The following is a 27,922-nucleotide window of genomic DNA, read 5'->3' as shown; positions in this document are numbered from 1 at the left end:
TTTGCAATTCAGAGACATCAACTGACGATTTAACAGTTCAGTGGGACCAGTAGTTGTCATTTTTTCTTAGAGGCATAATGAGTCCTCACAGGTTGGTATGTTATTAATTCAGAATTCTGAAAATCCTGACAAGGCTGAACTGAACGTTCTGTTACTGAACAAAACATACATTGGCTCTTTTTAAGTGAAAAAAGTGAGTCACTGTATTTAAGAAGACACTTTTTTAGAATGAGAATAAGATATTTTAAAAAGAATTCAGTGGTTCAGAAGTTTGGACCTGCTCATCAGCTATGTCAAAATCACACTGTTTTCTTGTTTAAAATTCCATCCCATCCAATCCCCTCCCCCGTTATCAGGTGAGAAGCTCTAAAAGGGGCCTGCGGCTGCGTTTGCAGGTGTTCTGAGGGGTCGTGATGTGCAGCCAGGTTAGGGACTGTTGGCTCCTAGAATACAGACTGCTCAGGACTTTTTAGTTTTATTACTCACTTATTTGTTTTTCTTTTTAATTTATTTTAGTTGATGTTTCTTCCCACACCAAGTTTTGGCCTGCTTTGGCACCAGCATCCTGTCTGTCCTATTTCCTGTTGAGGGGCAAAGTGGACTTTTTTTTTTTTTTTAACACTCTTTATTATTATTATTGAGGTATAATTCACATAACAAACTTCACCATTTTCAAGTGTACAGTTTCATGGCTTTTAGTATATTTATTATGTTGTACAACAGTCACCACTATCTAATTCCAGGACTTTTTTTTTTTTTTTAAATTTATTTATTTTTTGGCTGCATTGAGTCTTCGTTGCTGCACGCGGGCTTTCTCTAGTTACGGCAAGCAGGGGCTACTCTTTGTCGCGGTGTGCGGGCTTCTCATTGCGGTGGCTTCTCTTGTTGCGGAGCACGGGCTCTAGGCACGCAGGCTTCAGTAGTTGTGGCACACAGGCTCAGTAGCTGTGGCTCACGGGCTCTAGAGCGCAGGCTCAGCAGTTGTGGCGCTTGGGCTTAGTTGCTCCGCGGCACGTGGGACCTTCCCGGACCAGGGCTTGAACCCGTGTTCCCTGCACTGGCAGGCAGATTCTTAACCACTGCGCCACCAAAGAAGCCCCAGGACATTTCTCTTTATTTCCAAATAGAAACCCTGTCCTTGTTAGCAACTTCCTGTTACCCCAGCAATTGGTAATCGTCATAATATTTTATCACTTTGGCCTATTAAGTAGGTCCTCTGAAAACCTGACAGGTAACACTGGTGCCTGGTTGAATTCATTATTCTTTATTTTAAAACGTGAACAAAAGTTCACTCAGAGTCGCTGTCCCTATAGTGGCAGGCGGGGAGCCCAGTATTTTAAGAGTCTTTGGTGGGCGGTAGGGACTGTGTGTCCTAAAGTAGTTGTGAACTGTTGACACTGAATTTGGAAAAAGTAAAATTAAGAATGGAGCTGATCTTCAAGTAGAAGATTCTTTATATAAGTTAGAGACGTGAGAATTTTTAGAACATTTCAGATAAATCTCTACAGGTGGGTATATTGTTTCCGCAACAGTAGGATAAGATGCTGAGACACATTTCAACTCTGCTGTAGGTGGGAGCATCTTGAGTACCCGCTGCTCTGAGACGTATGAGACCAAGACCGCACTCATCAGCCTGTTCGGTGTCCCGCTCTGGTACTTCTCCCAGTCCCCCCGCGTGGCCATCCAGGTGAGCAGGTGTCCGGATCATCGTGTGCGGGTCGAGGCCTCCAGCACAGTCATGGTGCCGGCTGAGCCCGTTTTAGGGGTGTGCTTGTTTACCTTGCTGTTGAGGTGTAAGCTGGAGCATGCGGACCCTCAGTCTACAGCTCAGGGGATCTGCATCAAGCGGACATGTCTGTGGACCCAGGAGCACAGTCCCAGCGCCTCTAGGTCCCCTATTGCCCCCTCTCACCTCAAAGGTGACTTCCGATGCCGTCTGTTGGTTCTGCTTGTGTTTGATGGGTGCAGGCGAGGCTGCCTGTCCTGTCCTGTGTCTGACTTCACCCATTTCTCTGGGGTGTCGCTCACCGTCAGAGCTGGAGGGCCTTCCACGAGGAGGTTGTATGTTGCGCTTCCTCGGTGTTTCAGGAGGTGGAACGGGTGGAGACGCGCAGGTGGCGTCAGGAGGAGCCCCTCTCCCTCTGCATGTCACACCCACGGCTGCTCAGGGGACTGTAGGCCCTGTCCTCCAGTGCCTTCTGCAGAGGCGCTGGGCGCCCCGCTGCTGCAGGGCCTCCGTTCACCGCCCGGGCTGTGCCCACGCAGGACTCAGGGACAGAGAGCTGCAGCGCTCAGAGACGTCCACCAGACCTCGGCACTAACGTTAATGACAGCGTTTGAAGGAAGGTCCAATAACTCCCTCTGTGTGAACCACGCACACAGTAGCCGTCTCTCACTTAAAAAGCGCAGATCCGATCTCAGAGTCGGGAGTTGACTTGAGCATCCAGTCAGGGTCAGTGAACCTCATGTTTTGGGTCCTCCAGTCCCGTCCTAGTGGCCGTCTTTTCCTTGGGGGCTGCCCGGCTTGGCTTTTGTCGTCTGAGCTGCTTGGACTGACCCTGCTGCCCTTGGCCCCAAGCTGCGGGGCTGTCCCAGAGGTCGAAGGACTCCAGAGGTCCCGACGTTCTGCAGCAGGTCCACAGCCTTGTCCCTGGGCTGCAGGTTGGGTCTGGAGCTTAGGTAGCGGCCAGTACCTGGGTGCTGGGTGGATGTGAAGGGGCAAGTGGAGGCGGGCCTGCTGGGAACATCCTCTCGGGAGAACCGCACGGCACCCTGGACGGGAGAGTTGAGACTGAGGGACTGTGAGTCATAGGTGAGGGGCTGCTCACGGGAAGCCAGAGTCTGCAGAGGATCCAGGATCGGCCCCTCTGCTGCGGCTCAGATCCAGGCCTGTCTGAGAGGGCGCAGCCTGGCTCACCCCAGTGGAGCCTGGCAGCCTCTGCGGGCGGGAGGGCTGTGCCAAGGGCCTGAGCCCCTCACGCAGGTGGGCAGCGGTGTGTTTGGAGGGGCAGGAGACGCACGCGTGGCATCGGGCTGAACGGGGAGTGGGGACCCACATCGTCCTGGCCTCTGAAGACACGCGGCTCCGCCGACTTGACCAGGCCCCGGCGTGGGCTTGTGGCTCCTCTGTTGCTGTTAAAAGTGCCGTCACGACGAGTGTGCGCCGCCTCTGCATCTTGTGCCTGTGCCCACACGCGCTCGGCTGGAGGTGGCTCTCCAGTCAGTCCGAGGGTAGCCGCATACGCCGATGCTTGGTCTTCCCAGCGCTGCTTCCCTCGGCGATGGTGTCAGCGTGCAAGAGTGCGTGTCCTCACAGCGTGCACAGCAGGTTTTGTTCGGTTCAGGGTGTTTGGCGATCTGTGAGATGAGACGTGGTGGCACCACGTCATTTAAATTCGTAAGTTCTTGTTTTCTGTAGGGCGGCGCATCTTTTCCTGTCTGCGGACCACCGAGAGTTGTGTTTCTCTGAGATGTGTGCCGCCCTTTCTCTTTAAGGTTCTGGCTGACTGAGCACTCGCCTCACGCTGCACGCGGTGGGCCTTTGGGATTAAGTCACAAATGCCTTGCCTCACTTCATCTTTTGATTTTGCTCACGACCATTTCTTACCAGCAGAAATTCCATTTTCCCCACCCCCCAATGTTAACCAGTTTTTTCTCTTACTGCTCCTGTTTTTCGAGTGGTTAAGAGCTTGTTCAGCTATTGAGTTTTAGTGTTTGCCTTTTTCCCAGCCTGACATCTATCCAGGGAACTGCTGGGCGTTCAAAGGCTCCCAGGGGTACCTCGTGGTGAGGCTGTCGATGAAGATCCACCCGACCACCTTCACCCTAGAGCACATACCAAGGACTCTGTCACCCACGGGGAACATCACCAGCGCCCCCAAGGACTTCGCGGTCTACGTGAGTGCACCCCGTCCCGGGGCGGCCCTCCTCACCCCGTCTGGGAATCTCCTGGAGACGAGCCCTGCAAACGCTGGGGACTTGAGTATATTACCGGTGTCGCTGTCCCCCCCCTCTGCCCACTGACCTCTGAGTAGCCAGTAAATGTGGAGGGAGACGTTCCAGGGCTTCCCCAGGGAGGGAGGCTTGGGGCACAGGGGGACGACAACAGCCCGGCTGTGGGAGGACTGGCCTCTCATCTGCTCGGCCGTAAAGTCTGTTCTGACAACACCGTGAGGCTGAATGTACAGAACAGAATGAGGACGTTGGGAAAAGGACATCCAGAATCCCAGCACCTACAGAAGTCACCATTAACACTGGTATTTTCCCTTAAAAAGTGCAGTTGAGGGACTTCCCTGGCAGTCCAGTGGTTAAGACTCCACGCTTCCACTGCAGGGGCCATGGGTTCAGTCCCTGGTTGGGGAGCTAAGATCTCGCGTGCGGAAAAAGAAGTACAGTTGAGACAATACCATTCATAAAGTTTCACTTCCTGCCTTAAAGAAACAAATTGACCGTTAAGTATTTGTCCATGGCATTGCGCTTTACTGCGCCAGTTTCAGGTGTACAGACAGCGGCAGCATCTGAAATCTGAACACATTAGAGCGTCACCACCAGCCGCCCACGCTGGACCCCTGGCCCTCTCACCCGCAGGCTGTGAAGTGAGAGCTTCACCTGCTTCTTTAAAGAGCAGCCCAGAGTGCCCTTGTCCACGGCCCCCGTTCGCCGTTGTTGACTGTTTCCACTCCCCACGTTTCAGGATAAGCCTCTTCACTTTCTGGTGATCCTTCAGGCTAGACACTCAGGTGGCGTTATGTTTCAGGGGTTCAAAGGGGGCCTTGGATTCATCGCACCATACGCATTGTTAGTATGAGAAGCGTCCCTTATCTTGTAGTTCCCTTTCTAATTGAGTCCTCTTCTTTCTAAATCTCTGCTAATTCGATAGATCTTACTTTAATCTACATTTCTATGTATTTCACATGCATGTTTCCTTTTTTGTAGATTCTGGTTTTGTTTCTATTCATTTATCTTTCGGTATCTTAGTTTCCTTATGAATATTTGAGCTTTTTAATATAAAAATATTAATCATGTGTTATTCTGTTACAGATATACTTCCCACTGTCAGTCTTAATTTTGTGTTTAGTTACACCTGCTCATTACCTGTAATTTCTTCCATGGCATTTTTGTACCTAGAAAGTCCTTTCCCTTTATGAAACAGACATTCAAATTAGTCACCTGTACTTCCTACTTGGTTACTTTATTGTGGGAAAATACACAGAACATAAAACTTACCATCTTAACCGTTTTTAAGTGTGCATGCAGTTCAGGGGCATCAAGTACATTCATGCTGTTGTAAAGCCATCACCACTGTCATCTCCAGAATGCTTGTCATCTTCCCAAACTGAGACTCTGTCCCTGTTAAACACTGTCTCCTGTCCCCCAGCCCCCTGGCGCCTGTCCTCCTCTTCTTGGCTGTGTGAGTTGACCTCCTTGGGGCCCCACACTCTGCTGACCTGCTCTCCTTGCCCCAGGCTCATCACGTGCCCCTGGGTTTCCACTTGGGAGCATGGAGGGCTACAGTGGGCCACGTGGGTGTCGAGTGTGTTCTGCTACCTGTTAGCTTGCCCTCTCCCAGCTTCAGTTTTCCTGATCTGTATAACGGGAGGAATAATGCCTACCTCACGGGCTTTGTGATCTGCGAGAAGCCCTTAATAAAATGCCCAGCACACAGAGGGCCTTACTTTAATGGAACAGTAATTTCCCTCTCCCAGTTACCTCACTAACCGTTTTTCCTTTATTTAGTGACTAGATGGTTTTGTTTCAGGGATTAGAAAATGAGTATCAAGAAGAAGGGCAGCTCCTGGGACAGTTCACCTACGATCAAGAAGGGGAGTCACTACAGATGTTCCCTGCCCCGGTAAGGATCCTTGCGCTTCACACAGGCTTCAGGCTCCCGGGTCTCCTCACTGCTGCCTGCATCCACAGGACCTGCCAATACTCACAAAAATGCCCACAGGGTGTGAGGGCCAACTTCTGAGAAAGTGGATCTGAGCTTCCTAGCTTTTCTGTTCCTGAATGAGCCTTTTTAGTGTGTAATTTGTTCTGCATAAATGTGTCAAGGGTGATGAGTTCTCAAGAGTTTCACCTGAACTTTGTGTCCTGTGATAGATGATATGGTTCACGTTAAAAGCTTAATCTCCAACTTGGCTGTTTAATCTCAAATCTCTTACCTGGGGAAGTGACTGGGCTTGGTGGTAGTAATATGAAATAAATGTGTTTTGTTTTTGTTTTTTTCCCCCTCCTCAATTGCAGAAAAGACCAGAAAGAGCTTTCCAAATAGTGGAACTTCGGATTTTTTCTAACTGGGGCCATCCCGAATACACGTGTCTTTACCGGTTCAGAGTTCACGGAGAGCCTATCAAGTAAAGAGACTACTCACTGTTCTTGTACATTTTGTATATACTGGGACAGCCTGGAACACTGGAATCCTTCACGGACACGGGCATACAGAGAGCAGTATAACGTCACCCCTGAAATAAACGCACTGACTGCCAGCAGGACGTGGGTGTGGAAGCGATAAATGCCGACACCCAGCTTGCTGTTCTGTCCACAGGAAACACTGCATGTTGACTGCTTGGGCTCAGAGACCCGCTAGCTACAGGTGGTCTCTGTGGAGATTCATCTGAATGTATAGTTCACAAAGATACTTACTTTTGGCCTCTGGGGGATTTGCTTTTGAACATAAAACTCTTTGTATTTGCTTGACATCAGGAACAAAGCAAAGGAAGTTAAAAGGTTTGGAGTGTTCTTGAAGCCTTGACAGCGGCCTTCACTGGCCCTTTTAAAAAGGACCTTTTGGGGCAGATATGTGTTCAACCCAGCACACGTCTTTCAGGGAAGAACAGTGTCACCAAAGTTCAGAGTTCTGAACTCCCTTTCTTTAGGGTGATTCTCCTCTGTTGGGCACCAGTAGTTCTTTCAAGTCACCAGGTGGGGAAGTAATGAAAACGGGTTCTCCTGCCTAGTTTGCTCCCACTTCTGGGAACGATTTTCTGTCAGGGCTTGGCGTGTGAACATCCGTTCAGGAACCCTGGAGAGTTTCCCTTTGCAGGTTGAAGTGGGTCTGCTTCGAAAGGGGATGGTCTGGATCTACACAAACATGTAAATAGAGTTCTCAGGTCTCCACTGGGCTCATCCCATCAGATTTTCCCTGCAGTTTTACTTCACACTATGAATAGGAACCAAGAAATCCAATCTTTTGGATATGTTCAGGTTTTGTTTTGAATGTTTCTGGAAAAGCAAACACTAACATGCTCTAAGTCTTTCAGAGGCTTATGCTTCTATTCCACTGATGGTTATTAAAGGAGATTGTCTGGTGTGGCAAATTCATGAAACCAGGACATTTGGTGATGAGGTTTTCTTACAGCAGCACTTTGTACTGGCTCTGGTCGGGATTTGCCTTTTATTACAGCTGTTGGCCATTCTCTCTCAATTCCTGTGAGACTTGCTTTGGTTATAATTAGTATTTAATATTTAGACTATTTTACTGAGCAGACTTTATAAATGAGATATCTGCAAGGCACTTAAGGTGTTACAGATGTTTTACCTTAAAAATTATTTAAGTTTTATTGGGTTGAGACAGTCTTTTGGTGTACCGTAAATGTTGTATTTTCAGAAAAAGATAAAATGACGGTGCTGACTGGTTTTCTGAAGAGTTTTATGTATGTTGCACAACAGTCCTCAGATACACAAAAACTACATAAACTAGCATTTTTTTCACTCTCGTTAGAATTGAAACTAATGCCTATGCAGTTAAGTTGGGTAAAACGTATACAGATGTTTCATATATTACAGGATACATATATAGATCAAAATTTCCTATATAAAACTAAATTTGGGAGATGGGGTGGAAATATTTTGAATATTAATTTATTTTTAAAGATGAGAGATAGGACTTTGTGCAATGTATTTTTGTAAATGCTTTTCAAAATATTTGTCATTGGTAGAGCTTCTTTTCGCTGCCACCAAATTGGTAAGATGCTATCGAAACGTTTAAATAAAGAGCTTTAATTTTTAAAAAAATGCATGTGATATTTCAGATGAACAATAAACAGCGTGTTTCTTTTCTGTACCTGCTTGGTCTCTGCCCCGGGCGGGGAGGGGAACACAGCGCGTGGAGCGGCCCCTCCCAGGACCACTCTCGGCTGGGAGCGCGTCCGGCCCGCGTTGTCGGGCCGCCGGACTCGGAGCCGCGTGCGTCCCCGCCGTGCGCGCCCCGCTCGCGGGCGTGTCTCCGCGCTTCCACACGAACCACTTACGAGAGAAGAGCGGCGTGTTTGGGTCTCGGACGTCGGGGCGAGCGCTGATCCGGAGCGCCCGAGTGGGAAAGCTGACCCGGGACCCCGAGCCGCCGGCATACCCGGAACGTATTCATTGGAAAGTCTAAATACCTCAGCGGCCTCAGTTACAGCAAGGACCACCCTCCCCGCGCCTGAGCTGCATTTTCCCAGCCGCCTGCCCGCCATTGTAGTGCCAGCTCCGCCCCGCGGGGTCACGTGCCGCCCTCAGCCGCGCCCCCGCGGTCGTTGTCTGCAGGCCGCGCCGTCACTCCGGAGCCCCGCCCTTTGATTGTGGGCCCGCCCTCCCCGTGCTGCGCGGGCACGCCCCTCGGTCACGTGGCCGCCCGCGTACCGCCCGCGGCTCCTCGTGAGCCACCGTAGAAGGCTTCGGGCGGCCGCCGGGACGGAAGCCGCGAGGCGCCGCCGACCGCGCCTGCGACAGCGTCAGCCCTGCGCGGAGCGCCGGCCCGATGGCGGCGGCGGCGATGGCCGAGCAGGAGAGCGCCCGGAACGGCGCCCGCAACCGCGGCGGCGTCCAGCGCGTGGAGGGCAAGCTGCGGGCCAGCGTCGAGAAGGGCGACTATTATGAGGCGCACCAGATGTACCGGACCCTCTTCTTCAGGTAGCCACTGCGCCGCGGCCGCCGCCTTCCAGGGCTTTCCGCCCGGCCGCCGAGTCCGGTGCCCCGCCCTCGGCCGCTTCCCATTGGCCGCGCCGCGCCGCCCCGCGCCCCCATTGGCCCGTGCCGCTGCCCGTCGCCTCGGCGGTGGGAGCAGGGGCCGTGCGGCGTCCGGGGGAGGGCTGCGGCCGGGGAGCGAGACCCGGGACCCCGACCCAGAACCGTGACCGAGACCCCAGACGCCGCCCAGACTCTGGACTCAGACGCAGACTGAGACCCCAGACCCAGCCCGGACTTTGGAAGCCGACGCAGACCGAGACCCCAGACCCGGCCCAGATTCTGGACTCCGGCCCAAACCCCTGGCCGAGCCCCAGACCCAACGCAGACCCCTGGTCAAGACCCCAGACCCGGCCCAGACTCCGGATCCCGCCCCAGACCCCTGATCCGCCCCTGACTCCGGACCCAGACCCAAAGCCCTGGCCGAGACCCCGGACTCCGGACCCAGACCCGAACCCCAGACGCAGACTCCGGACCCCAGTCCCCGGCTCAGACCACCCTCCCCCTCCCCCGCCCCGAGCGCCTTTGGGTTTGAAGCCCCAGTTCCGAGTTACACGGTTTTCCTGCCTCTGGGAGTCCCGTCGCGAGGCTGTAAACGTCTTTCTCCTCTTGTGTAGCCCTTGCTCACCCGAGTGTCTTGTTACTAAACCAGCTGTTCCCATAAAGCCGGTATTTTTGTTGTACCTGCAATGCCTGGCCACGTGCGGCAGTTGAGCTTCTGAAATGTGAGTCCCTAACGGCCTGGGCGGTGAGGGTAAAAACACGGCCTTCAAAGACTTAGCGCAGAGAAAATGTCAGTTATTAGGAACCTTCAACTCTTGATCGCACGTTGAAGTGATGCTTGAATGTATTGGATTAAATAAAATGTCTTTTTTTAGTGTGGCCTTAGGAATTTAGGTTTTCTTAAACCTAGCTCGGTTTTCTTTTGGACTGCAGTGTGTCACACCGTTTCTGCTGTCACGCAGCTACTGCTGTAGTTTTTTAGTTCTTACATGTGTCAGGCATTCCTGTGTATTACACACGTTCTGTTAGCCTTCAGGTTTCTTGCCAGAAAGCATTTGAGACACTCGTTAGCATTTAAAGATAGTTCTAGAGGATTCCGTCTGTTCTGTGGAATGCCTTTTCGTTCTAAACTGCTGCAGGACACAAATACTTTGCTACGATATCTAAAGGCATTCATGCCTGCCTTACACCATTTAGGCCTAGATTTAAATTTTTTCTTTAAATAGCAAGTTGAATCAATGTTTTGGGAACTCTGGCAGTACTTTCTGCTTTGGTTGTAGTTGGGTTTAGACGTAACGCTTCGTGTCCCAGACCGAGTTTGAGCTCTGTCGCCAGAGGACCCGGTAGGGGTGAGTTGAATTTTCTTCACGGGATGAGCCAAAGATGTAAGTAGGCTCTAAGGTCTGTAACGTCGAGCTTTCGGCCCAGCAGCTTAGCCAGTCAGATCTGTGTGATGGGGAGCTTTCGTAGCGCTCAAGATTTGTCGTGGTGCTTGCTTTTCTTGGGGACTTTTCTATAAAGTATTTGCCCCGGTGACTAGTCAGCAAAACTGGATCTTCCCGAAGATAAACATGGTGTTCCTTGTTTGGAGCCAGTTCCGCAGTTGCTGCCGTACCAGGAACGTGATTGTTGATTAGCTTTGAAGAGGCCAGTCTCTGTGCGCAGAGTGTGCTTTGTGGTGACGTGGGGACAGATGCAGGCTGTCCACCAGCCCGGACTTGACCTGGGTTCGCATTCTCTCTCTGCTCTGTGACCTGTGATCCAGGACAACTTGTTGAATCTCTTCTCTGAGCCTTGGCTTCCTCTTTGATCTTTTAGGGGTTCTTACGCCTCTTCAGAACTCCTGAGAAGTAAGTGGTCTCCTGTGGCCTCTTTGGGGGATGCGGTGAACTCAGGCACCGTAGCAGTTGTGGCCGTCCGGGGCCCAGCTGAATAGGCCTGGAGTCGTCCCTGTCTCTGCTGGGTACCGTCCACGTTCAGACCTGCGCTTGCAGCCCTGGTTTAGAGCTCTGCACGGGGGGCCTGAGAAGTCAGCTTCGCTCTTTTGATGTCTTTCTATAAATAAGTGCTTTTAGGTGTTTATATAAAATGTAAAACTTGATGGGTTTTGACATATGTACACACCCAAGAAATTATCATCAGTCAAGGTACTGAAAATACCCATCATCCCCAAAAGCTTTCTCATCTGCCTTGACAGTGAATTCTTCACCACTTGCCCCCAGGTGCCCGCTGATTTCTCTGTCTTGGTAGATGGGTTTGCGTTTTCTGGACTTTTATGTATGTAGGATTGTACAGTACGTCCTCTTTTTATGTGGCTTTCTGAATTCCCTCAGCAGGATCATTTCAAGATTCACCTTTATGTGTATCGTTAGTTAATTTCTGTTGTTGAGTGGTGTTCCATTGTATGGGTGGACTGCAGTTTGCGCATTCACCTGCTGGATAAGTTCACCAATCTGTGCTGTTTTAATTCACTTACACGGTGTTGAGGAGGGGAGGAGGAACTGGGCAGCCCGGGAGGTTGGACTTACGGGGGGGTGGGGTGCCGCCGCCCGGGGCAGGAGCCAATGGTTCTGAGAGAGGCTGAGCTCCGTCTCCTCGAAGGTGCGGGTGCCCAGGGCACTCCCTTGTCTCTTCAGCCTTCTCTCTGCAGGGACGGGAGAGGGTCCGTTTTCCAGGCCTGATGGGTTGTTGGTACTTTGGCGACTGCTCTGTAGGGTGGCCTGTGGCCTGGAGGGGCCTCTGCACCCGCCAGGATTTAACTGTGAAAGGGGCCTCGCTGCCCAGGGGCCTTCCTGAGAAGAGTGTTGATTGTGGGTGTTTTGTGTCTTAAATCAAATGAAAAAATTTTTTGAAAGAGGAACTTCAAACCCGTGTACTCAACCACCTGGGGGTAGGATGGAGCGCCCGGGAGAGGGCGTGGGGTAGACTCTGCGTCTGCGTCGTTAGTGTTAACTCTTGTGTCTGTGCTCTGCTTTAAAAAAAAAAAAAAAAAAGTGCAAAATGAACGATTGCACGGACGCAGCGCGCGGGGGGGGGGGGGGGGCTGCGGGGGGGGGAGGGGCGGTGGTGCTCTGAGCCCCCAGGCCTCGGTGGCACCCCGTCCCCTCCGGCTCGGGCACCGGGGAGCCACATCCGCCCTTGCCAGGGCTCTGCGGTGCCCAGAGAGCACGTCCGGCTTTCAGGGTGCCTGTCACTGCTGCGGGGTTTCCAGCTCCAGGCCCCCTCTTGCAGGGCAGGGCTGCCCAGGGCTGTGCGGCTTTGGTCACTGGGGAAGCCTCCCCGGGAATCCAGCCTGTCTGCCTCTCAGGGCTCCGCTCCCTCCCCGACTTTCTAGGCATTCATCTCTTGCTGTGCCTGGGGAGGAGAGTCTGGAGCCCTGTCGTGTCCCCAGAGCTGAGCGGGGCTGCGTGACTGTCCCCTAGGAGGCGTGCCTGCCGTCCGGACGTCTGTGCCGGTGGCGGCGTGAGGGCTCATTTTTCCAGAAGCCCCCATTCCGTGCCCACGCCCCCAGGTGCCCCGTCTGCCCCTCGAGGTGCGCGGGATTCTCCTCCTGGTCCAGCCCGGGTGCTGACTGGGACGAGGCTGCTGCTCCCGAGCCTGGTGCACGAAAGTTCTTTTCTGTGGTTGGTCCTGGCCTGAGCCTCGGGCCGCGAGCCAGAGGGCAGCGGGGCTCCCCTGGCTCCGTCTCCGTCTCCAGCGCGCGCCTGCAGGCCTCGTCTCTGACTCCGCTTGTCTGGGCGGGGACGCAGGTCTGACCGGCTGGGCGGGTTTCCTTCCTGATTGTCCCTGAGAGGAATGTGCAGTCGTGGGCTCGGTGTCCTGCACTCAGCTCGGGCCTGGCCCTGCCCCCCTGAACGTCTGTCTCACTTGTCATGGACGGAGCTTCCTTTCTGTCCCGTGTGTGCCAGGTTGCCTGTCAGGCTCTCATCCGTCTGCAGTTCGGGAAGCCGGCTTTTCCCAGCTTCCGTCCCTGGTGAGAAACGTCCCAGGTGGAAAGTGGTCGGGGTGGAGGGGCAGAAGAGGGGGCGGCCCGGCAGGCCCTCGGCCCCAACATGTGGCCCTCGCCCGGTTCTCGCTGCCCCTCACCACAGCCAGGCCTGTGCTTGAAGCTGGAAGTGGCCCCCGGCCCCTCGCTGGTCCCTCTGCTGAGACCCCTGCCCAGCTGCAGGGAGGCTCTGCTTCTGGCCCGTTGGGGCGGAGAGAGTGCCTGGCACACTGTCATCAGACGGCACTGCTGCTGCCGCAGGGCGCCTCGTGGGCGGGAGGGCTGGGCCGTGGGCGCCCAGCGCCGAGCCTGGACAGACGGGGGTCAGGGGCAGCTCCGGGAGGTGCCCTCGGGACCCGAAGCCCAGCTCTGCTCCGTTCTCAGTGGAGGGGTATGTGGGGCGGGTGCTCGCTTCCTACTCGGATGCCGAATCTTCGGGATCTCATCTCCGAAACCAGCCCTGTGAGTCTGGTGGCCGTGCTTCGGCGGCCTGTGAGATCCCGGCCCTGGCCGGCCCTGGCCTTCTCTCCGTGCAGGTACATGGCCCAGAGCAAGCATGCCGAGGCCCGCGAGCTCATGTGCTCAGGAGCTCTGCTGTTCTTCAGCCACGGCCAGGTGAGCCGTCTGCCCGGGGCCAGGGTTGGCATGGGGTGGCCAGGGAGAGGACTGGTGGGCAGCCTGGGCTGAGCGCCCCTGTGTCCCAGCACCAGTGTGGGGTCTGAAGGCTAGTGGCCTTGGTGCTCAGAACCACCTCTTAGGTGCAGTCGGTCGCTGGTTTCTAACTGGAAACCAGAGCCACTGCCCAGCCTCACCGTCTTCTGAAAACGGGCCAGAGCCTCGCGTCCCACTGACAGTCCATTTGTATGTTTTATAGCAAAACAGTGCAGCTGATTTGTCCATGCTGGTCCTGGAGTCGCTGGAGAAGGCGGAGGTCGAGGTGGTCGAGGAGCTGCTGGGTGAGATGGAGTGGACACGCGTGCCGTTGCCACATCACCACGCCATTCCCCTGCCCCCACCCGCCCAGACGCACCCAGCCTCCCTGGCGCGTGGTGGGTGCCACGTGGTCTGGAGCCCCTGCCCCGTTGGGCGAGCCCTTCTGCGAGCTGCCCGGCCGGAGAGGCGCGCGCGGATCCCCACTGGGGCGGCCCCCCTCCCTTCTGCTCCCCGACACAGGCTCAGCTGTGGGGAGGCGTCACAGTGAGGACGGTTGGGGTGGCCCCACGACCCTCCCGGTGTGCCTGCCGCTTCTCCGCTTTCTTTCAACGTGAAACAGTTGTTTTTAATTAATTTCTGTGAGATGCATAACACAGCAGCAGCAGCCGCGGCTTCCTCTGGGTCAGGCTTGTGTGGGTGTCGTTTGCAGAAAGTCTGGCCAAGCTGTTCAGCCTGATGGATCCCAACTCCCCGGAGCGAGTGGCATTTGTGTCTCGAGCCCTGAAGTGGTCCAGTGGGGGGTCCGGGAAGCTGGGCCACCCCCGGCTCCACCAGCTGCTGGCCCGCACCCTGTGGAAAGGTAGGCGGTGGGTGGGCGGGGGCCCCTGCGGGCAGGTGGGCCAGGGAACAGGCGGCCCTTCTGATGCTCTCCGGGCCGCTGCTGGCGGGGTCCGTTCGGATCAATTACAACCATCTGCGCTGCTGACGGGGGGTTGGGGGGGGGTGGCCCTCAGAGTCCCAAGCCACCGCTGCTCTGTGTGTGAACACCTGCTGTGCTCGGGTGGGCGGGGCATTCCCTTTTATGGAGCTTCCGGTCCCCCACCGGCCACCCGCCCCCCACCCCCACCCCCCGCGCTGGGGCCTCCTTCCAGGACATCCTTCCCCCACTGGCGTTCTGCCAGCACTCCTCTTGTCTTCTAAGTGAGCGTTTGCGGGGGCTGTTCAGTCCACGAGAGGGGGTCACATCCCGGGCTCAGGCAGAGGAAGGGGAGCGGCCTGAGTCGCTCTTGGGCGGGTGTGAGGGGGCTGTGCCACCTGGGGCCTCACGTGGAGGCCGTGCGTGCAGCTCATCCACGTGGTGGTCGAGGGGTCTGGGCCCCACCGGCCAGGTCGGCTCTGTGCCTCGTCCTCACGGGCCTTCACGTCACCCGGGTGGGGTCAGGCAGAGGGACGGTGACCTTGGGCAGGTGTCTTGGGATCGCGCGAGCGGGCCCGACCTCGTCTGTCTGAGGCTGTGGGAATTTGGAAGGTCTAGATGCTCTGTCGTCTAGACCTCTGGACGCTCGTGCTGGGGCTCTGTCGACGGTTCCGTTCAGCCAACGGCCGCCCTCCGCACTGCCTCGTCGGCCGAGCGGGCCACCTGCAGCATCAGTGCCTCGATTCACACCCGCCTCACTCAGCCTGCGTGCCAAGCCAGGCAGAGCTGGAGGGGCCCGTGTCTGTGGAACCCGTGTTACTGGGACCGGCTCCTGGCATGAAGCAGGGAGGGTGGCACCTGCTCAGTGGCTGAAGAGCTGCTCAGAGGCCTCGCTGGGGTCGAGAGCTGTTAAGCTCTCGTATATTTAACATTAAATGTTTGAACCTCAAGACCCAGGCATCTTAAGGTGTCACATCAGGAACAGATGGCGAGTGAGGCCAGTGGGCCCCCGCGCCTATGGGAGGCCGTGCTGAGGGGCATCTGCAGGGCCCCGGCGGTGGGCGGCCTCCAGGCAGGCGTGTGCCGTGGCCCAGGGCCCGCCACGCTGTGCAGGGCGCCGTGGGAGACCTGCCTGCTCTCGGTGTCCCCGCTCTGCTGGGGTCTCGCGCAGGCGCCTCTCCGGGGCTTGAGGGCGCCTAGTGACCTGCCGGATTTCTCTTCTCACGTGGAGGCTCTGAAACCAAAAGGTCGCTCTTGGGGTTGGAGGGAGAGGAGACCAACAAAACACAACCACACAGAGCATGCTCTTCTCTGAAGTCACCCTGCAGTGCTGGGAGCTGATGCTGGGGGGCAGTGGTGATCTGGGGGTGCCCAGGTGGCAGGACAGTGCTGGTGGAAGGTGGCAGAAGGCCCAGCCTGGGAGGTGTGCCCTCTGTCCGGAAGGAGAGGGAGCCAGTGCGGCGTGTGAGTGGGAACTGGGGGGCTGCCCTGGAGCTGGGTCTCTGCCTTAGCACCGCTGACCCCGGGCGTCCTTCCTGCGCTGCAGGGTGCCGAGTGGCATCCCTGGGCTCCACAGCTAGGTGCCAGAAGCACCCCCAGCTGTGACGGCTGACGCCGGCTCCAGACCTTTCCCTGCGTCTGGAGTAGGGGTCGAGTCGCTCTGGGTGAGAGCCATCGGCGTGGAGGGTGGATCCAAGGGGGAGGAGGGGGTGTGTGTGTCCAGGTGAAACTGGGGAGGTTGGGAGTTTGGTCGCTTTTTAAGAAAACAGACCATTAGAACCCACTTAGAGCCCAGTAACCGGTTTAGAGTCAAAGGCTCAGAACAGCGGAGCATCAGAGGAAGCACCATCCCTGGAGGGCCAGCATCCAGCCCTGTCCTGGTCCTCGTCAGAACGGCAGACTCGGGGCCAAGAGGGCCGCTGGGCTCCGTCGTGCACACACCGCACTGGCGGGATGCGGGTTCTGCCCCAGGGCTTGAGGCCGCCTTCCTGTCCAGCTCCCAGCTGACCCCGATTCGAGTGGGGACAGTCTGGCCTCTGCTGGGGACACAGCCCAGGTGGAAGTCAGCGCGGCGATGACGTAGGACCGCCATCCTCCCTGCCTGCGGGGCGGGGGGGGAGGAGGGGACACTCACAGCTGCCTCCTTGCCTGCCTCCGCAGAACAGAACTACTGTGAGTCCCGGTACCACTTCCTGCACTCCAGCGACGGGGAGGGCTGTGCCAACATGCTGGTGGAGTACTCCACGGCCCGGGGCTTCCGCAGCGAGGTGGACATGTTCGTGGCCCAGGCTGTCCTCCAGTAGGTACCCGCTTGCTGTCCGGCCCTTGCGTCCGTGGCCTCCTGGGGTCCAGGGCTGGCCTCTGGTTGAGCCTCGCGTGAGGACAGGCCTGAAGTCACTCAGTGTCCCACACGCAGCTCACGTCCCCCAGTGTGACTCCTGCTGCTGACCTCCGGGCACCCCAGACGTGCCCCTCAGCTCCCCTAGGCCGACTTGTAACGTTTCCATTGGCGGTAGAAGTACTTTCTGTGCTTTAAATCAGCGTTTTGTTGCCGTTGAGTTTCTCTTTTCCCCGTCATCTATTGCGTTTGGGGGCGGTGGTTAGTGTTGTGCACCTGTTTGTTTAGGACACGTACACTTAGCAAATGTTCAGCCTCCTGGGATGTTACGTGCGCGTGCATCACAGCCTTTGTTCAAAGGCCGTTTGCCTTCCCAGGTGTTTTGTGCGTCCAGACACAGTGATGGGGGAGTTGCCCGCCCACTCCGCACCTCAGCTCTGTGTCTGCCCCTCTGTCCCTGTTGGGCCGCCTCCTCTTTAGTTTTCTCTCGACAATTTATTTTGAAAATACTGAAACACAGCAGAGTCGCTAGAGGCGTGACCACCCCGTTGGGCTCACACAACCGAGAGCACACGTTGGGTGACCTGGGGCCTGACCTCCCTTCCCACTGGACCACGTGTTTGTCCCACCACGTGCCTGTCGATGAGATTACTCCCTCCCAGAAAAGCACTTGGATCTGGTGGCCGGGCCTTGGGATGGGGTGTGTCCCACGAGTTGGGGTGGACGGGGAGCTTCCGAGCTCTGAGATGTCACCACTTGTTGCTGAATCTCTGTGACTTTGAAAACGAAGCCTGTTTAAAATCCAGAACTCACTGGCCCTGGCTTTGGCATGTGGTGCCAGTGTTTCCTCTGGCGTGAGCCCTTTCTCGTCCATCCCTCCGTCGAGGGCGTGCACCACAGTAAAGTCTGGCCGTGGACACGCCCTCCACGGGGCGGAAACAGGAGCCGGGGCAGCCTCTGGGCCACCGTGCTCTCGCGGGCAGGGGCAGACAGGTGTGGGACAGGTTCAGGGAGCCCTGCCGTCTCCTGGATCTGTTGACCTTGAACACGTCGCCTTCCCAAGTTAGTTGTCCCCGGCCGTAAACCTTGGGACTCCCTGGGGTGGCTGGTCCACGCGAGGGGCCTGGCTGGTGCCCTCGGGGTGTTGCACGGGGGCACGGGCCACATGGGGCCCTCTGGGCAGGCACTTGTAGAAACCCGTTTCCTCCTCCTGCGGTCAGGTGTGCCCACTCACTGGGGTGTTATTTCCAGGTTTCTCTGTTTAAAAAACAAAAGCAGCGCGTCAGTGGTGTTCACGACGTACACACGGAAACACCCGTCCATCGAGAGCGGCCCTCCCTTCGTGCAGCCCCTGCTCAACTTCCTCTGGTTTCTGCTGCTGGCCGTCGATGGGTGAGCGTGCCTGCGTGCGTGTAGAGGCGTGTGGGTGAGGCGTGCGCACGTGCTTGTGTGGAGGGGCGCACGTGTGCGTGGAAGCACGCAGGGATGTGTGGGTGAGCGCGCGTTGGGGGGTGGAGTCGTGCGGTTTCTGTCCACGTCCTTGGTCTCGTGTGGGCATCGGCTATGCTGTGCTCTGTCCTGTTCCAGGGGGAAGCTGACGGTGTTCACGGTGCTGTGTGAACAGTACCAGCCATCCCTCCGGCGGGACCCCATGTACAACGAGGTGAGGGGCGGGGGTCAGCCGCTGGAGGGGGAGGGGGAGAGACACTGTGCGCGGGGTCCGCGTGCAGCCTCGGGCTCAGCGCCCTCCGCAACCACGCCTGTGCCTCTTCCAGTACCTCGACAGGATAGGACAGCTCTTCTTCGGCGTGCCACCCAAGCAGACGTCTTCCTACGGAGGCTTGCTAGGTGAGGGGCTCGTGGGGCGGGGGGCTCATAGTGGGGGCTTGTGGGTGAGGCCCAGAGCGTGGTGTGCCGGCCGGGGGAGCAGGGCAGGCAGGGGCCTGGAGCGGGGCCTGGTGCCAGCAGGAGGGTTGCGGGCTCCTAGCTGTTTCCCTCTGCGTGTTCCCCAAGCAGAGCTCGTTCGGCCCCCGATGAATAATTGTCCCCTGGGGTCCCTCTCCGTTGGCCACAGGATCGAAGCCAGATTTCTTTTTGTGGTAAAATACACATTACATACAATTCCCCACCTTAACGGTGCTCAAGTACACGGGACAGTTGTGTGAACTACACGCGCGCTGCCGTGCAGTGGATCTCCGGACCTTTCCGTCTTCCCAAACTGAGACTCTGCCCCCATTACACACTGGCTCCCAGTGCCCACCCCCTACTTTCTGTCTCTGTGAACCTCCAGGGACCTCACATAAGTGGAATCACACAGTGTCCTCCTTTGCCGGCTTATGTCACTGTCAGGTTCAACCCTGTTGTAGCAGGTGCCAGGATTTCCTTCCTCTTTAAGGCTGATTCATGTTCCATCGTGTGGATAAGACTGCATCTTCAGTGGACACCGGGGTTCTTCCACCTTTTGTCTGCTGTGAATGTGGGTGTACAAGTTACCTCCTTAAGGTCTTGCTTTCGGTGCTTCTGGGACACGCAGAAGCAGAGTTGCTGGGTCTGTTTAATGTTTTGAGGAAGCGCCACACTGATCCCGCAGCAGCTGCTCCCACAGCAGGGCACAGGGGTCCCAGTTCCTCCTCGTTCTTGCCAGCAGTTGCTGTTCTCTGGCCTTTTTGGCAGTTGGCATCTTATTAATGGGTCTGAGGTGGTGTCTCTGTTTGGATTGTCCTGATTTGCACTTCCCTAGGGACTAAGCACGTTGCGTATTTTTCGCGTGCTTATTGGCCGTTTGTGTGTGTGCCTGTTCGTGTCATTTGCTTATTTTTGAATCATGTTGGTGGTTTTGCAGGTTCTCTACACTGGGTATTAATTCCCTTCCAGATATATGATTTGCAAATATTTTCTCCCATTCTGCGGGTTGCCTTCTTTATTTTTTTTTAAAGAAGACTTTATTTTTTTAAAGCAGTACAGATTGACAGCAAAATTAAGAGGACGGTACAGAGATTTCGCATAAATACCCCTTCCCCGCCACAGGCGCGGCCTCCCCATTATCAGCGTCCCCCAGCAGATGGTACATTTATTACGGGTGAACCTGCATTGACATGTCATTATCACCCAAAGTCCAACATATCGATACATAAATTAGGGTTCATTTTTGGTGTTTACCTTCTGTGGGTTTGGACAAATGTGTGATGACATGTGTCCGCCATTACCGTATTGTGCAGAGTCGTCGTGCCCTAAAAAATTCTCTGTGTTCCACCTGTTCATCCGTCCCTCCCTTGTTGCCTTTTTACTCCCTGGAGTGTCTTTTGATGCACAAAATATTTTACTTTTCATGAAGTCTAATTTGTCTATTTTCCTTTTGTTGCTTCTGCCTTTGGTGTCATTTCCAAATCCAGTGTCACAAAGCTTTTGCTCTGTGGTTTCTTCTAAGAGTTTTATTATTTTAGGTTTTCCATTTAGGTCCTTGATCCAATTTGAGGTGGTTTTTTTATGTGGTGTTTTACTTATATAAGGGTCCAGCTTCATTCTTTGGCATGTGGATTTCCAGTTTTCCCAGCACCAGTTGTTGAATAGACTGTCCTTTCCCCATCAAGTGGGCACAGAACCCTTGTCAAGAATCATTTGACCATATATGCGAGGGTTCATTTCTGGGTTCTGTATTCCATTGGTCGATATCTGTCTCTGTGCCAGGACCACACTCTTTTGATGACTACTGCTTTGTAGTAAATTTTGAAATGAGAAAGTGTGAGACTTCCAGCTTTGTTCTTTGTCAAGATTGTTTTGGCTCTTTGAGTTCCCTGAGATTCCATATGAATTTTAGGATGGGTTTTTCTATTTCTGCAAAAAAATGTTTTGGGGATTTGAGATTTCATTAAATCTGTAGATTGCTCTGGGTAGTATGACATTTTAACAATATGAAGTCTTTTAGTCTAGGAACATGGGATGTTCGCGTTTATTCAGTCTAGGAACATGGGATGTTCGCGTTTATTCAGTCTAGGAACATGGGATGTTCGCGTTTCTTCAGTCTAGGAACATGGGATGTTCGCGTTTATTTACGTCTTTAATTTCTTTCAGGAATTTTTTATAGTTTTGATTGTACAATTTTTCACCTCTTTGGTTAAGCTAATTACTAAGTATTTTATTCTTTTTGATGCTATTGTAAATGGAATTGTTTCTGTAAATAAGTTATTTTGTAGACTCTTCAGAAGTGTTCACAACAAGTAAAGTCATATCACTTGCAAGCAGGTCATTTCACTACTCTTTTTCAACTTGGAGTTCTTTTCTTTTTCTTGCCTAATTGCTCTGGCTAGAACTTCAGGTTCAGTTGACCCTTGAACAGCGTGGAGGTTAGGGGTGCTGACCCCCTGCATGGTTGAAAATCGGCATATTAACTCAGTTGGCCCATCGTATCTGTGGAGTCAACCAACTGCGGACCAGGTAGTACTTCAGTATGTATGTAGAAAACAGTGCACAATAAGTGGGCCCACACAGTGCAAACCCGTGTTGTTCAGGGGTCACCTGTACCACGTTGAACACAAGTGGTGGGAGCGGCACTCCCGCCTTGTTCCTGATCTCAGAGGAAGAGCTTTGAGTCCGTCGCCGCTGAGCGAGATGTCTGCTGTGGGTTGTTCGTGTAAGCCTTTGATTACATCGTAACGCGAGATGGTTTCCTGTGTTCTTTCTGGGTGAGTGTTTTCGTGAAGGGGTGTGGAATCTGTCACGTGCTTTTTGTGCGTCGTTTGAGGTGATCGCTGGTTTTTCCTTCACTCTGTTGTGGGGCGTCACGTTGACTGATTTTCACATGTGGAGCCGTCTGTGCGTTCCAGGAGCAGATCCCACTTGGTCATGGCGTCTGATTCTTTCACTGTGCTGCTGAATTGGGTCTGCTAGTATTGTGTTGAGGACTTGTGCATCAGTGTTCATAAGGGATACCGGTCTGTAGTTTTCTTTTCTCATAGTGGCTTTTCTGGGTTTGGTAGTGGAAGGATGGGTGGCACCAATTCAGTAGCTTCCCCAGTGAAGCCGCGAGGTTCAGGGCTTTTCTTGTTGGGAGAGGTTACACAGTCTCCTTACTCATTAGAGTCTCTTCAGAGTATGTATTTCTTTGTGCTTCAGTCTTGGTAGGTGCTGGTGGCCAGATCGCTGACCCTACCTCTCAAGGCCAGGCCACCTCCCCGTGTCCTGCCCGTTCTTCTGATGCAGCCTTGGGGCTCCTGATCGGACTCCTGCCCTCCAGCAGGGTGGGGACCAGTGTAGTCCTGCACTTAAAAGTGGGTTTTGCTATCCTTAATGTTTTACTTTTGAATAGGTAAAGCTTGTCTCACAGAGTCCAGATGTGCAGGCTTGTACCCAGCCTTGCCACTGTCCCATGGTGACTTGCAGGCCAGGCAGTGCTAGGTTTCCTTAGCTTCCTTCCAGGGGGGACTTGGCAGGCACGCAGACGGCCTGCAGTGGCAGGACCGCCAGGCTGGCCTCTCGGCGCCTGGTCTCGCTGCCCCGAGTTGCTGCTCCTGGCCCTGCCTCGTGGGGCTCTCCTGGGGGGAGGGTGGAATGAGCGTTTGTCGTTTTCGTGGCCATCGTCAAACTGTGCTCCGTGGAAAGGTCTTCCTGTCTCCCAGATTATTTGAAAAGCTGTTTCCCCTTAAGTACAAGTTGGACTTTTTACCTGTAAACTGGGTCTGTCTGGAGTTTTAGTGGAAGGTGTGGGGGGCCACTTCCCTTCTCCAGGCTCTCATTGTCACAGCCACTCGTCTCGGTGGCTGTGTCCTGTCCTGCCCACACCTTGGGCTTCTGCAGTGTCTGTCCGTCCACAGTCGTGGTGACATTTTAGCACGTTCAGTCTCGGGCTGCTGTGACTGTCAGCTACTGCGTTCCCGTCTGACTCCCTGCGTTTTCCTACAGAACTTCCAACCGTGTTGGCGCCAGGTGCGGTGACTGGGCCGAGTTCACTGCAGCCCGAGGAGGCTTTTACCCTGGGGGCACTGCTTGCCCTTTGTTTGTCGTTCCCCTTTGCGAGTCGGTTTAGCGCACTTTTTAAACTTTGCTTTTCTATTGACATGATAGTTCTTTGGATAAAAATTAGGTAAAAAGGAAAAGTGTCCATCTTGACAAGGCCCACAGCAGTTAACGTTGTTATGTGTCGCCTTCGGAACTGTAACATCTGACTGACTTCTGTGTCACTTGGGAGTTAACGTGTGAGCGAGTTACCTGCCGATCGGCCACCCGTGATACTCCCAGGCCCGTCCTGGCAGCTGTGCAGCGTCCCCTCGACAGGCACCTGGGTCTTCTCCCCTCGCGGCCCCAGCAGGATCCCTGCGTCTCCGGGCACGGCAGACGCATTTCTGTGGAGAGACCCCCGGAGGGGGCTCCGGGGTTGGGCTGCTGTTGTCTTGCCAGGCCCCGGTCACGGCGCCGTGGGAGGAGTCGGCGTCCGGGGCGTCGGGCAGCGGGCGAGGTGCGGCCGTGGCCCTGACAGCGCCGTGCACCTCCTTCCAGGGAACCTTCTGAGCAGCCTCATGGGCTCCTCGGAGCAGGAGGGCGAGGACAGTCAGGACGACAGCAGCCCCATTGAGCTCGACTGACGCCCGCGGACCTGCACGGACTCGGCCTGGACTGCGGCGGGTGCGGCTCCCGATTCGGGTCCAGACCTGGGCCCCCCGGGCTCCGGCCGAGGCCGAGGGGCCGCACGTCGGGTGTTCTGGGGCTGCCGGGGCCGTGCTGGCCAGGCCGCCGTGTACCCTGAGATGACCCCAATAAAGCACAGGCCCTGCCGCGCCTCCTCTCCCGGCCCTTGTGTCTGGTTTGCTTGGGGAGGGCTCGGTCTTGCACAGGAGGGCCCTGTGGCACGCAGCAGGGGTGCCATGCCCTCAGGTGGGGCGGGGGTGGCCTGGCACGTGTCCTGGGGAGCGCCTGGGCGGCTGCTCCACGTTACACCCCAGGAGCCGCAGCCGAGCGCCCAGCCGTTCGGAAAGGCGTCTCGTCTGGGAGGCTGCAGGACCGTCCACCGTCGTGGGGCAGTATTTATTGTCTCCAGGTGATTGATTCCTTTGACCTGATGGTTTAGGTTTTAACCAAATGATCGGCCCAGGAGCGAGCAGATCTGTCCCTTCTCACTGATTGTGTCAGATGCCCCGGGATAGTTACAAAATGGGAAACACTTTTATTTTTTCACAATTAATTATAAGAGTCGTAGATTAATACCCAGTGATCATGCATGGGAAGGAACGGAATACACAATTTTATTTACTGTAAAAATGGAATTTAAAGGAAGGTTGGTGTTCGTGTTGAGTTTAAATAAATCCTTTGTACTGGGCTTGGCAGCACTGGTCCTTTCTGAGTGAGCTCCTGGGGCTGGTCGTGGGCTGGGCCACGGGGCTGGGGCTGTGAGCAGTGGCCAGGGAGCCCCCCGTGCGGGGCACGGGCACCGTGACCGGTGTTTTCCAGTTCTGTCTGGAGTGTGTCCTTGGTGGGCGGCAGCAAGTAGCCAGTGTTGTTGAGAGTGTCGCGATTTTAGACGTAAATATACAGTGTTTTATTTCAGTCATCTGCGGAAGCCCAATCTGTGGACAGGTGAGGCCTCACAGGCTCTGCAAGCAGCCTGTGGGGCTGGGGGCGCCCTGTGGTGTCAGCGCTGTGGTTGGGACACGTCGTGCTGTCGTCGCAGGCGGCCGCCTGTGTCTGCGACTCCCCCACCTCTGTGCAGGGGCTGCCCAAGCCTGCGCCAGCCTCGGGCCTGAGGAACAGGGCGGGGGCCCTGCCAGCAGGAGGGGCGGGCCTGGTGTGGACCATACGGGTCCTGCCTCATCGGAGAAATTCTTGCCACCGGTCGTGCAGCTGTTCAGGGTGCTTTGTCGTCTCTCTCTGGACTTTTCTGGGTAGCGCGTGTGGGTGTGCACACGCTCAGACAAGCGCACAGGCCTCACTGGTGCTGAGCCGGCGCCCGAGCTCCCAGGGCCCGAGGCCGAGTCCACGAGGGCACGTGGGTGGGCGGCCCTGCATGGCCACGAAGGTTTCGGGGAGCCCGGGCTTTCGCTTCTGCCTCATCTGGAAGACAGTGGACCTGGGTTCTCGGGGAAAGGGTGACCCCGCAGCCTCGCCTGGGCTAGGAGGCACTGCCTGGGGCAGGAAGGGTTTAGGGGAGAAAGGGGCCATGGCCCTGGGTGGCCCTGCAGCTGTTCTCACCCCCAGCCATCTTGGGGACCCCTGACCTGGCAGCCTTAGCTGGGCCCCCACTGCCAGGGGAGGGGGGCCTTGTGCTCCCCCTTTTACCCCGCAGTCCCTGCTCAGAATCCAGGTGCACGATGGGTCTGAGCTGTGGGCGCGCGCTCAGATGAGAGGGGAGATGATGATGGGGGCTCGGAGGAAGGGTGCCCTCCCTCGTCCTCTGGGTGTCGCCCACAGCCGGGCCGAGGCCCTTGGGTGCCCCTCTCCTGGGGGCGTCCCTTCCCTGGCAGGTCCTCCTGGGGGCCCAGAGCCCCCGCTTTATTCCAAGATGTGACATGGAGGGGGGACACCCTGGCTCAGGGCCCCTCTCCTGGTCCCAACAGCTGGACCAGGGCTCCCCTGGGAGCACGTCTCAGCCACACCCACACAGGATGCCGCCCAGGTAACCCAGCAGGTGAGATTTCCTGGCCTGGGGAGGTGGGACCCCCTATGCACGTCCTGCCCCCAAGTTCTCCACCACACAGGGTTCCTTCCCTCCCTCACCTCCTCCCCCAGGTATGTTCTCATAGATGTCCCCCATCCCCCCAGGGCACCCAGGGAGAGGCACGCTGGGGTCCGGGCAGCGGCGCGGACGCGGGCCTCCATCCTCCAAGGGTTCGAAGACCGTGAGGGCAGGCGGAGGGCGGGTCATGTCAGCGCGGAGTCCGGAGCCAGTGTGGGAAGTGCCCCAGCTGCGGGCGGGGGTGGGTGCAGCCAGCCCTGTGGCCCAGGCCCCGGGGGCTCCAGCCGTCGGGGCCTCTGACCCCCGGGACCCCCCGCAGACATGCGGGTCGGCTTGCTGAGGGAGCCAGGGCCCTGTCTGCCACTCCAGCCCCTGGGACCCCACAGCTGACAGCAGGTGTTCAATAAGTACTTGCTGGGGGAGGGTGGGGGGAGTGAGGGGACACGGCGGGGTGGGCGGCATGCAGGCGGGCCCTCTGTCCCCGCAGCCCAGCCTCCTGGTCGGGGGGGGGTCCCGTGGAGGTGGGTGGCGGCAGCTGGGGGGGGGGGGGGCCTCAGAGGAGGCGGTCTGGCGGGCGTGGAGGCGAGTGGGGGACCGTGGGCGTCACACCGGGGGCAGCGGCACGGCGGGGTCGGGCCGGGCCGGCTCCCAGTGGCGTTCCAGAGAAACGGGTCCTAGCCGCTCGCGCTCAGGCCCCACCTGAGCATGTCGGGGGCTGCCGAGTCCCTCCTTCCGCCGGCCACCGCCGCCTCGCCTGCCACGTCTGGCGAGTCCGGAGCCCTCAGGCCTCCAGGACCGTCTCGTGCTAGGGTTTGTGCTTGAAGTGGGCTTCCACTGGAAAAGGGACAGGGTGCCAACCGGTCAGGGCCGCTCGGGGCCATGGGACTGGGGCCCCAGGCCGCCCCGCCCACCTCACCTGCGTACTCCTGGGGCAGCATGGGCCTGTCCACCACCTTCCGGAAGGCCTCCATCCACGCCCGCTGCTCCGACTCCGTTTCGCAGGCTAGTAGGAACCGGCGCTCTGGCGTGACGATGGTGATGCCGTGCGGCCAGTGGTGGCCCTGGGTGGACGGCGGGAGCCCATCCAGCACTGTGTAGCCGCTCTCCCTGCTGCCGATGAAGACCTCCCCACGGGCGAAGGCGTCCTGGGTGGGGGGACCGGGCTGAGCGCTGCTCAGAGCCACGTGCGGCCCCCAGGCCCGGCCCCTCCTTGCCAACCGGGCCTGCCACCTCCAGCTCACCCAGCAAATGCTGGTCGGCGCCTCCCAGGCAGGCGGGTGACCCAGGAGGGTGCATCCACGCCACGGGGGCCCTGGGGCCGCGGCCCATCCTTACCAGGGGGTCCTTGAAGTACATGAGCCTCCGGTCGTCCATGGTGAACCAGCGCTTGCGGAAGCCTTCCGTCTGCTGGGGGTCGAGGGAGCCACTGGTCGGCCCGAGGCAGGCCCTGCCCCTACTGCCTGTCCCCCCTCCCTCAGGGCAGGGCCGCCGGCACGTCCACTCCCCTTCTGCACATGCTCGCGGGGCCTCATCTGGGCTGTGGGACCACCTGGGTCCTGGGATCCGAGTCCCCCGTGTCTGCCCCCATCCCCCACATGGCAGGGACCTGGGGGTGCACAGGGACATGTTGGGGGGTGGGGCCAGGGCAGGAGGCAGGGCTCGGAGCTGGCTGGGGCTGGACCCAGAGCCCCAAGTCAGTGGAGCCCGCGCTCTCGCAAAGCACTGGGAGTGGGGGGGGGGGGGGGCGCAAGTCTCACTGGCTGGCACTGCTGACACGCCCCCGCCCCCGCCCCCCACCCCGGGATATGACCTCAGAGTGAGGCCTGGGCATCTGGGGTTCCAGGTCAGACCCACCTTGGGCCCCGTCTTCTCCATGTAGCCTTCCTGAAGGTAGTTCCTGGACAGCTTCGGCACCAGCTAGGGCAGAACCACTTGGGCTGGGCCCTGGGAGCCCCTCCCCAGCTGCCCCCTCCCCTCCCGCCCTTCTCCCCCCTCCCCCTGCCAGCAAAGCTAAAACACCCCGGAATAAAGCAGGTGTGCAGGGGCCTCAGGCCAGTCAGCGGTGGGGGTCTCGGGGGTGGGGAAGGGGCCCATGTGGCCCCTGGGTCGGCTCCCAATCCCCTGTCCCAGCCTGGGGCGCACGTCCCCCGACCCGGGTCAAACGTAGCAGCGGCAGCCACTCACGTCCGCGTCGCTGGCGCCCGGGAAGGCCACCTGCAGGTAGTGGAAGCGGGCAGCACGGAGCGCGTTGAACCAGTCCACCATCTCCTGGGGGTCAGAGGCTAGGTGTGGGCTGCGGCCTCAAGGCTCCTGCACACACACCCCATCCCTCAGCGCCCGGGCCTGCTCGGGGGACACCCCCGGGGTGGCCGGGGGGGGGGGGGGACAGGGAAGGCTCCACCGCAGGGGCGCCAG

The 27,922-nt window shown here is 57.0% G+C and overlaps 3 protein-coding genes across 20 annotated transcripts in view; 2 read left to right on the top strand and 1 right to left on the bottom strand.

The window, feature by feature from the left end:
- The window catches only part of SUN1 (Sad1 and UNC84 domain containing 1), a 51,819-nt gene extending 43,754 nt beyond the window's left edge, over positions 1 to 8,065 (top strand). For 11 of the 13 annotated variants that reach the window (XM_032604389.1, XM_032604386.1, XM_032604388.1 and 8 more), the window contains 4 exons: positions 1,572 to 1,687; positions 3,730 to 3,897; positions 5,759 to 5,851; positions 6,247 to 8,016. In XM_032604389.1, coding sequence (XP_032460280.1) covers positions 1,572 to 1,687; positions 3,730 to 3,897; positions 5,759 to 5,851; positions 6,247 to 6,360 — 491 coding nt within the window. In that variant the 3' untranslated portion in view covers positions 6,361 to 8,016. Of the gene's footprint in view, positions 1 to 1,571; positions 1,688 to 3,729; positions 3,898 to 5,758; positions 5,852 to 6,246 lie in introns of all 13 variants that reach the window. The other 2 variants (XM_032604381.1, XM_032604383.1) reach the window with 1 other exon arrangement.
- Positions 8,066 to 8,646: 581 nt separating this feature from the next.
- GET4 (guided entry of tail-anchored proteins factor 4) lies at positions 8,647 to 24,154 on the top strand. Of its 2 annotated transcripts, none has more exons than XM_032606299.1 (9): positions 8,647 to 8,895; positions 13,474 to 13,552; positions 13,812 to 13,893; positions 14,301 to 14,450; positions 16,668 to 16,806; positions 18,097 to 18,237; positions 18,433 to 18,508; positions 18,621 to 18,693; positions 23,338 to 24,154. In XM_032606299.1, exons 1-9 carry the CDS (start codon positions 8,744 to 8,746, stop codon positions 23,421 to 23,423), a joined length of 978 nt encoding a protein of 325 aa, XP_032462190.1. In that variant the 5' UTR covers positions 8,647 to 8,743; the 3' UTR covers positions 23,424 to 24,154. The 2 variants fall into 2 exon arrangements, with proteins under 2 accessions (XP_032462190.1, XP_032462191.1); XM_032606300.1 differs by lacking the exon at positions 8,647 to 8,895 and adding an exon at positions 9,010 to 9,674.
- Positions 24,057 to 27,922, bottom strand: part of ADAP1 (ArfGAP with dual PH domains 1) — a 76,934-nt gene continuing 73,068 nt past the window's right edge. For 4 of the 5 annotated variants that reach the window (XM_032606296.1, XM_032606295.1, XM_032606297.1 and 1 more), the window contains exons 7-11: positions 27,692 to 27,775; positions 27,362 to 27,424; positions 26,843 to 26,914; positions 26,424 to 26,652; positions 24,057 to 26,341 (exon numbers count right to left, since the gene is read on the bottom strand). In XM_032606296.1, coding sequence (XP_032462187.1) covers positions 26,313 to 26,341; positions 26,424 to 26,652; positions 26,843 to 26,914; positions 27,362 to 27,424; positions 27,692 to 27,775 — 477 coding nt within the window. In that variant the 3' untranslated portion in view covers positions 24,057 to 26,312. The remainder of the gene's footprint in view (positions 26,342 to 26,423; positions 26,653 to 26,842; positions 26,915 to 27,361; positions 27,425 to 27,691; positions 27,776 to 27,922) is intronic. The other variant, XM_032606294.1, reaches the window with a different exon arrangement.

The sequence above is a fragment of the Phocoena sinus genome, chromosome 15 (assembly GCF_008692025.1).
Source record: "Phocoena sinus isolate mPhoSin1 chromosome 15, mPhoSin1.pri, whole genome shotgun sequence".
Taxonomy (NCBI): Eukaryota; Metazoa; Chordata; class Mammalia; order Artiodactyla; family Phocoenidae; genus Phocoena; species Phocoena sinus.
The sequence above is the reverse complement of the archived record's forward strand: the minus strand, read 5'-3'. Positions and strand labels throughout refer to the sequence as shown.

Bases quoted from the DNA above. Each gene is read 5' to 3' on its own strand.
- GET4 (XM_032606299.1), top strand. From the start codon at position 8,744: ATGGCGGCGGCGGCGATGGCCGAGCAGGAGAGCGCCCGGAACGGCGCC. The intron at 8,896-13,473 runs GTAGCCACTGCG...CTCTCCGTGCAG, and splicing joins TACCGGACCCTCTTCTTCAG to GTACATGGCCCAGAGCAAGC. The intron at 13,553-13,811 runs GTGAGCCGTCTG...TATGTTTTATAG, and splicing joins TGTTCTTCAGCCACGGCCAG to CAAAACAGTGCAGCTGATTT.